The 8,222-nt window shown below is 42.4% G+C and overlaps 1 protein-coding gene across 1 annotated transcript in view; it reads left to right on the top strand.

Moving 5' to 3' along the window:
* The window catches only part of LOC125327678, a 55,264-nt gene extending 49,788 nt beyond the window's left edge, over nt 1-5,476 (top strand). Inside the window, exons 37-43 of the mRNA XM_048307465.1 lie at nt 517-631; nt 957-1,094; nt 2,315-2,422; nt 2,955-3,146; nt 3,446-3,786; nt 4,170-4,356; nt 4,911-5,476. Coding sequence (XP_048163422.1) covers nt 517-631; nt 957-1,094; nt 2,315-2,422; nt 2,955-3,146; nt 3,446-3,786; nt 4,170-4,356; nt 4,911-5,119 — 1,290 coding nt within the window. The 3' untranslated portion in view covers nt 5,120-5,476. The remainder of the gene's footprint in view (nt 1-516; nt 632-956; nt 1,095-2,314; nt 2,423-2,954; nt 3,147-3,445; nt 3,787-4,169; nt 4,357-4,910) is intronic.
* The last annotated feature ends 2,746 nt before the right edge of the window (nt 5,477-8,222 follow it).

Consider the following 8,222-nt stretch of genomic DNA (forward strand, 5'->3'; position numbering starts at 1 on the left):
TGGAAATCAGCATGCTTGGTTGTGAAATTTTGAATATGTTTTTCTGAGAAAACTCCGAGACTAACATTTTGAAACAATATTACAGTTTAAGAATTGTTTTTCATATTCTGCAAGTTACTTGTTTAGAAATAACAAAATTGCAGACATTATGCATGCCCATGAGAGATGTTAACAAAAGGACCTGCAGACTTTTGAAAGGTATGAGGTCTTACATAAAGTTGCAGCATAATGCAATAACGTCTTTTATATCAAAAGTATTGCTTTCTGTTCCTTATTGTTTCTTTCCATTTTCATCTTAACACATCATCAAATAATCTGGCATCAGATTGGACGTCTGCAGGTATTTCAGTAACAACATTCACGGGAATTTTGAAAAATATGGAATATTTCAGAAGATAAGCCAAGCACACATTATACATTACAGGCAGGAATTTTTCTGCCCTGCAAGCTTAGATGAAGAGAAAATATTGCCATGCTAATTTTTGTCTCAGTGTAACCATATTTCTGGAATCACAGAAAGACAACCACAGACTCTCTGATCAGCAACGAGCCATTGATCACGGTCAGAACCCACTTCCTATCTACACTGCAGTTAATGTCAAGAACAACTATAGCACTATGGATTTCAAAGGTAATTAGGAGACTTCTGAGAGTCGTTTGTCTTTGTATTTATGGTGGTAAATCGTGGAACAGTCTTTTTAGACAGCCTAAAAAACCCCCTCTCATTTGAAGACCATAACCTCAGCTGATGTGTATTCATATAATATCCTTGTGATCACGTACAAGTTAGACTGTCTATGCAAGACCCAAAAATATTTCAAAGCCTTTTCATGTTCATGAGTTTTCATTTGTAGCATGCTTATAACTCACTGCTATTAGTCCAAAATATTAGACTCAAAAATGGTTTTGAAGGCTGTAATAAAACATTGCTCTCTTCTTCATGTTGTTTTTTACAGAATGGGTGGAGTTCACCCCATATGAGGTTGGATTGCAAAAATATGGAGTTTTTGTTTGCGCTGAGGATTTTGGCAGCGAGTTCTTCATGGGACGATTAATGAAGAAGGTCCCTGAATCCAGGATCTGCTTCTTGGAAGGTAAGCTATTAAAAACAGCAAATTATTTTATTGCTTGTTCTGTTTTGAGGGCTTTGTTTTGGGGGTTTTGTTTGGTTGGTTTTTAACATGAGCTTTATAAACTAAACACTAATAAAGTATGGTGCAGGACTAACAGAGCAGTTTCACCAGAGAGGATAAGTATCTCTTTGCTGAATTAATACTTACTATAATGGATTCAGTTTACAGTAAAGAAGAAAATTCAAAGGGACAGTCAAATAGTTATTTACATTTTTAAACCCAGTTTTGAATTAAAATATAGTATGGCCTCCAGTACAACAATAAAATTGAGGTCTCTGGGAATCCATGGTTCAGCTCATGCTATTCCAGCCTATTGCCTGTGTCACAGGTAGTCAGTATTTTGTATGCTCCCAATAAACATTTTACATGAGCCTTCATGCTGATTCTCTTCTCCATCAGGGTGTGTTTGAGCATGCCAGGCCCCCCTGCTCCAGTCTTTAGGCCACATGTCACTGGCTCCAGTTTCCACACTGCCCGGGCAAGGCTGGGGGGAAAACAACACAGCCATCCTTGAAACATTTTTGCTGTTGACTGAAGCTGAGCGTGGATATGTGTTTTCCTGAAAAAGAGAAAAACTGTCAGAATCATGACTGATTTCACTTCTCTTTGACTGGCCACTCCACTGAGCAGGAAGGAGACACTGTACTATTTTAGCCTGAGTCTGTGATGGATTGTCACACATTTGCACTCCCTGAACCAAAAAACAGTGAGAACTTGTGCCCTAATGGATAACCAAAGAAATTGCTTTTCAAGCTCAAAAATGCATGGTCAAAACTGATCCCTTGGTGTGTTAACAGGCTTATTCTCAAAAAAGGAATCCTACAGAAACAGAGGCTGTAAGGTTATGTTGTAGTTATGCCCTTGTCAATATAATTCCACATCAAATCTCTTGGATTGCAAGCTTTCATCCTTTCTTTTTATACAAGCTTCATGATGCTTGGGGTTTTTTCCTAAAAATACAAATTCCATATTAATTCACAAAGATCTCCATCCCTAAGTACCATAAGACAAAAACTGGATACCAAAAATAAGGTTTAAAAACCACCAGCCAAATAAAAATGACACATCATGTTTTTAAAACAAAATAACGAAAAACAAACTTCAAAGTTTCATCTCATGATAACAGTTTTGAGATTCATGATACGTGCATGTTTGAGTTAGAAAGCTCTTTCCTTTTACAGGCATGTGGAGTAGTTTATTTTCATTCAATGTGTTATATATCTGGAATTTGTCCCATTCCTCAGAAGATTTCTGGCACAGGTGGACCCGGGACCAAATTGACAATATAGGTAAATGACCATACTTCTTTTCTCACTGTGTATTTATTGTTAGATGGAGTTAGATGTCTCATACTGCAAAGTACAAATCAATAATTTAAAAATCTCTGGTCCTGTGATCTATCAGGGGTCAGCACTGATGTTGGTAGATGATTAAAATGTTCATAAAGAATAAGATTGATCTGTAAATCATTAATAAAGCAAAATGATTTTGACTGCTTCAAGTGGGAGCTACAGTAATACAAAGGAGCACAACAGCTGTCCTTTTCCAAAGCCTGCATTCAGTCTGTTCCACAGATGATGTCTGGAACAGACTCTGATTGCTGTTTGACACTGTATCTTGGGGGCTTTTATCCAAGCCCAGACTGTGTAAGGAAATGGTATTTGTCTAGTAAGAGTAGCTTCTTATTTTCTGTTTTGTTTCGTCTCTCGTGCTTGTTGGTCCTTTTAAAAAGAGAAAGCATCAGGGTTTATTACTTACCTTGACTTCTTGAGGGCTGACGCTGCTCTAGGCAGTGGAATTTACCCGCTTTTCCCCGGGCAGAGGAGGAGCCCCCGCTGCCGGTGAAGCCGCAGGAGCTGCGGACGCGGCTGTTCACGCCCCCCGGGCCCCTGGGCAGCGCCCTGCGCGCCGCCCTCGCCGACCGCGTCTGCATCGCCCAGGAGCACAACTTCCTGAGGGGCTTCCAGGTGCACAACGACTACCTGGAGAACACGCACTTCTGCAGATGGAAGGGTAACAGGAGACCTGTGGGCCTGGGGAGGGAATAAACAAACTGAACAAAACAACCCCCCAAATTTGATATTAAACCAGTTGTCTGAGGTTGGAGGCCAGGTTTGGGCAGAATCTCTGTTAGATCAATCTGTGATTGATCATGCTGCAGGATGTAGCATGGTGTGGTGTTGAGCTATGTGTCAGTGGTTTTGCTGGTGGCACACACCTCCTGAGGCTGGGCCAGCAGGTCCTTCCTCTCTTCAAAGACACACTCAGTGGGGAGGCACAGTAAACACCCTTCATGAATGTTGTTCCTGCAGGTCCAAAACTGCATGTGACTGGAGCTGAGAGGGCAGAAGAGAAGGCATATGGCAAATCTCCCTTCCCCAAGGACTGTAACCAGTTACGGCTCTGTGGACATGGTGTAAGGGTGGAAAACAAGCTAACAAGTTTTTCACTATTGCACTTAGAGCAAAAAAAAATTTTTCTTTCAGATACTGTGTTAGACACATTTCCCAACCAGCTGACACAATCAGATGAATTCCTGTCTCTGGTAGATACTGGATTTTTCATCAATACAAGTGTCATGCCACTGTTAAAACCAGAAAGAAAGGTGGACGTCATCCTGCATTTAAATTACAGCGCAGGATCCCAGATACAGGTGACAGTAATTGAAACAGTCTTTATTTCTTCTTCAGTATGTGTATACCTAAAATTTTTAACACTTAGGTGCTTTTTATATTGGTCCTACTAAAAGTCTTAACCTTTAACATTTTTAGCTTGATGATGAAGTGTGATACATCATTTATAAGCTGCACGTATTCTTGTTTGTTTTTCTTGTACAATAAACTGTATTGTGCTAAGACTCAGCAAAAAAAAAACCCAAAGAAACTTCTCTTCAGTGATACAGTGCTTTCCATCGGGTTTAAGAGCTTTTGCACAACAAGCTTAGAAAATGTCCACTTTGTTACTGTACTCCAAGAAATCCTGAGCCTTATTTCAATCCTATTTTAAGTCTTACTACTGCTCTGTTCCCTGATCCAGGCTTTGGACCAGACCTGCAAGTACTGCTCTGAGCAGGGAATCCTTTTTCCTAGGGTGGACTTGAGTGAAGAAGACAGGAAAAAGCTGAAGGAGTGTTACTTCTTTGATGGTGCTGAGACTCCAGGAGCACCAGTACTGCTATTTTTCCCACTAGTTAATGATACCTTCCAAAAATACAAAGCACCAGGCAAGTATTCAAACATGTTAAAAAGAAGGTTTACATCATGGACAGCCTATTAAAAGGAATATATTTAATACTCCAGCTCTTAAACTTCACTGTTGACTCTTTTCAGTACATCAAACCTTTCTGTTGCTCAGCGTTAATTTTTTTTAACCATGTCAGATTTGATGCCAGGGCTGTGATGTTTCAATCCCTAAGCTAGTTATCTTGCAGGTAATTAGTTTGCAGGTAACTTTGATGTATCTACTAATATGTACATCCATAGATACATACTGTAGGTACCTTCAGGTACAGCTAAGAACTACACTGCAGACCCATGTAAGAATAATCACCTTTTTTTCTCCCCTCATCCTGTGAAGCCACTGGTATCCACTTGAGCCAGGGACTGAGCTGTCAATTTGAATAGGAACTGTTAGGTTTTTTACAAAAAATAAACCCAAACGAGTAATTGTGAACTCTCTCTGCGGAGAGATACCTCCTTTCCTTCCTCTGTTAAGAGTTTGCTTGTTTATGACCAGAGTGATTTCTCTCAGCAGTGATTTCTCACCCTTTCCTCCTAGGTCAGAAGCGCTCAGAGTCAGAGATGGAGGATGGCAAAGTTGATCTCTATGGCTGCTGTTCCCCATATTCAACATATTCCCTTCAATACACTGAGAAGGCGTATGACCGCCTGGTTCAGCTGGCTGAATACAACATCCTCAATAATGAAGATCTCATTATACAGGCCTTGCACACAGCAGTGGCACGGAAAAGGCAGATAAAGAAATAATGTCAGACAAGAGAGGGTGCTTTTATGTTCCTTAACCTGCCGAGAGACTGAAGGTCTCTTTCTATTAGCCAGCGGGCTTCAAAGCACTCCTGCTCAATCCCACTAAATGGTAATCTCAGGTGAACAAAAAAGACTGAAGAAAACCTTTTTCTCCACAGAATTTCACTGCAGCAAATCATTGCAATTCAGTTACAACAATGGAGTATGAATCGTCGTATGGTACAGAGGACGGGCAGCCACAAAGAAGGTGCTAAAATGATAATAAATATGGTGCTCGTTGCCCTGAGAAAGAGTTTTAAGTGTTTAAGCTTGACATCTTCAGGGCAGACCACATTAAAAGCATATTTTATTAACTCAGCTTGTGTTTTGTATTTGCAAGGTGGCGGTGAGACAAGCAGCAACCTTTGGGATGGGTTTGTGACTGGGATCATGGCACTCTGCATTCTTAGAGAAAAGCACATGCTGTATGGAGAATAGCACTGTGGAAAGAGACCTGCGGGTCCTGGTTGATGGCAAGTTGGATATGAGCCAGCAGTGCCCTGGCAGCCAGGAGGGCCAAGCGTGTCCTGGGGGGCATCAGGCACAGCATTGCCAGCTGGGCAAGGGCGGGGATTATCCTGCTCTGCTCTGCACTGGGGCAACCTCACTTGGAATTTTCTGTGTGGTTTTGGATGCTACAATGTGACAAGAAAAATGTTAAGCTATGAGAGAGTTGAAGGGCATTGAAGATGATGAAAAGCATTGAGGGGAAGCCATATGAGGAGTGTCTGAGGTCACTTGGTCTGTTCAGCCTGGAGAAAAGGAGACTGAGGGGAGCCCTCATTACACTCTGCAACTTCCTCTTGAGAGAAAGAGGATGGACAGGCACTGATCTCTTCTCTGTGGTGACCAGTGACAGGACCCGAGGGAATGGAATGAAGCTGAGTCAGGGGAGGTTTAGGTTGCTGTTGCGGTGCATGAGGCGGTGGCCACAGCAGCAGAACATTCGGAGGACTGGTGGACAGGCCTCCAGAACACCAAGGTCTAATCCTCACCACCATGGTTATGGCAAGTTCCCATGTTCCTAGTGGTTCTTAGTATACATGTTTTAAGTTTATTGGTTCAGGAGTTCACCACACAGTTTTATGTACAAGTTTATGTTTATGTATTTCCCCTAGTTGCTTATGTATTAGTTCTGGAAAGTTCTCCCTTCTTCGACGCCCCATTGGTCTACTCATGTAATTCCCTCCCTTAGGTTATTCCTATTGGTTATTCCCCTGTTATCTCCTCCTCCTCAGTCGATCCCCAGTGGTTGTTTCCTTTTGTTCCACCCCCATATAAAATACTGCGTTCTCTCTCACTGCCTTGTCTTTTGTCCCTGGACCCTCCAGCGGCAATAAACCAGCTGGAACCCATACAAAAGACCTCTCTCATCCTCTGCCTCTGCCAATGCTTTTACATCATCTTTGGGGCTTGCTCCTTGCAAAGGAGCCAGCTTTCCCTGCAAGCTGCAGCTGACAGCTTTCCCTGCTTGCTGCAGCCGACCCCTGCCTGCTGCAGCTGACACCAAGGACGTCTGCAGCTGGACACTGTGCAGCCCAACAGTGTCAGGTTGCATATTAGGAAAAGGTTCTTCCCCCAGAGGGTGGTTGGGCACTGGAGCAGGGCCCCCAAAGAGCTGGTCACAACATGAAGCCTGACAGAGTTCAAGAAGCAATTGAACGATGCTCTCAGGAGCATGGTGTGATTCTTGGAGTTGTCCTGTGCAGGGCCAGGAGTTGGACTTTGATGATCATTGTGGGTCCCTTTGTACTCAGGATATTCTATGATTCTGTGCCATCCTATGGGTGCAGATCACCTCCAAGGGAGTCTTTAAACAGAGGCAGAGGGGACATGGGCCATGGGTACCAGATCAACCAAGAAAGCAAGAGTTTTGATGAAGTTCTTCCCTGCTTGACTATCAAGTTCCTCTGTGCACTTCCTTACTACTTCTTGGCTATTCGTCCCTCTTCACACTCCTGGTGTGAGTCGTAGTAGCATAATAACTGGAAATATAATCTGAACAGAACAACTCTCTGTTGGCTTTAAACTCCCTCAAAACAAGAGCAGGTCCTTGAATTCATCAGCTCTGCCTGTCCTTGTTTTTGGATGGGTCCTGCATGAACTCAGCACCTGCAGAATTAGGAGCACCCACATGGGGGAGAAAGGGTTTTACATGGTCAGTGTAAGAAGGAAGATTTTGTGTTTTGCAGTAGGGCATCCTCCTCCTGGAGGATATCATATCCTGCTCCAGAAGTGTTATTTTTCCCTCTTGAGATAGCAGAAATTTATTTTAACTGTAGTGTTTCTGTTAGCCTCGTTTGATCCAAGAAGACAGCAAGGACAGTGCAGATCTATAAAGATCCCAGGAAGTTCTGGAAAGGTTTGCTATACCAAAGACATCATTCTGGATGACAAGCTGCTACAGGATGATCTGTGCCTCCTGAGCTGTAATTTCTCTCGGACTGTCTCTTCATCAAACCCAGCACAGATATGCACATATGTAGCAAAATTTGCCTGTTTGGACCAAATGTGTCATAACAAGAGGTTGTCTAATCTGGGATTCCTCACTCTTTTCAGGAGGGAGGACACAGAAGAACAGTTTATTTGCATCTGTAGCAAAGATCCTCCAGCCTCTCACAAAGATCCTCTGCATGCCTCTCACTACCCGCTTTGTTCCTTAGGATTGAAATGCTTTACTTGTTCATTAAAAAAACCACCAACAGTGGAGAAACAGTCTCATGAGATTAAAAGACCCATAGACCTGGATCACACACACAGCAAGTATGCAAGAGCATTTATCTCCAAACATATGGATACGCTTATTTTGATGAAGTTCACTGCAGGTAACCCATGGCCTACTTTGAATCAAAAACATAAAACACATGAACACTTCACAGACCGAATCAGTTACTTTATGTTGCTCCCAGACCGTTCATTTCTCAGTTATTAACAGATGGTAGAAATTCCCTAATTCTTTGTAAAAATCTTGTTGGTTTGTCAGCTTTTGGGTTGGTTTGTTGGTTGGTTGGTTTTTTGTGGGTTTGTGGGTTTTTGGGGTTTGGGGTTTTTTTGCTGTAGGGCT

Source organism: Corvus hawaiiensis, chromosome 6, assembly GCF_020740725.1.
Source record: "Corvus hawaiiensis isolate bCorHaw1 chromosome 6, bCorHaw1.pri.cur, whole genome shotgun sequence".
Taxonomy (NCBI): Eukaryota; Metazoa; Chordata; class Aves; order Passeriformes; family Corvidae; genus Corvus; species Corvus hawaiiensis.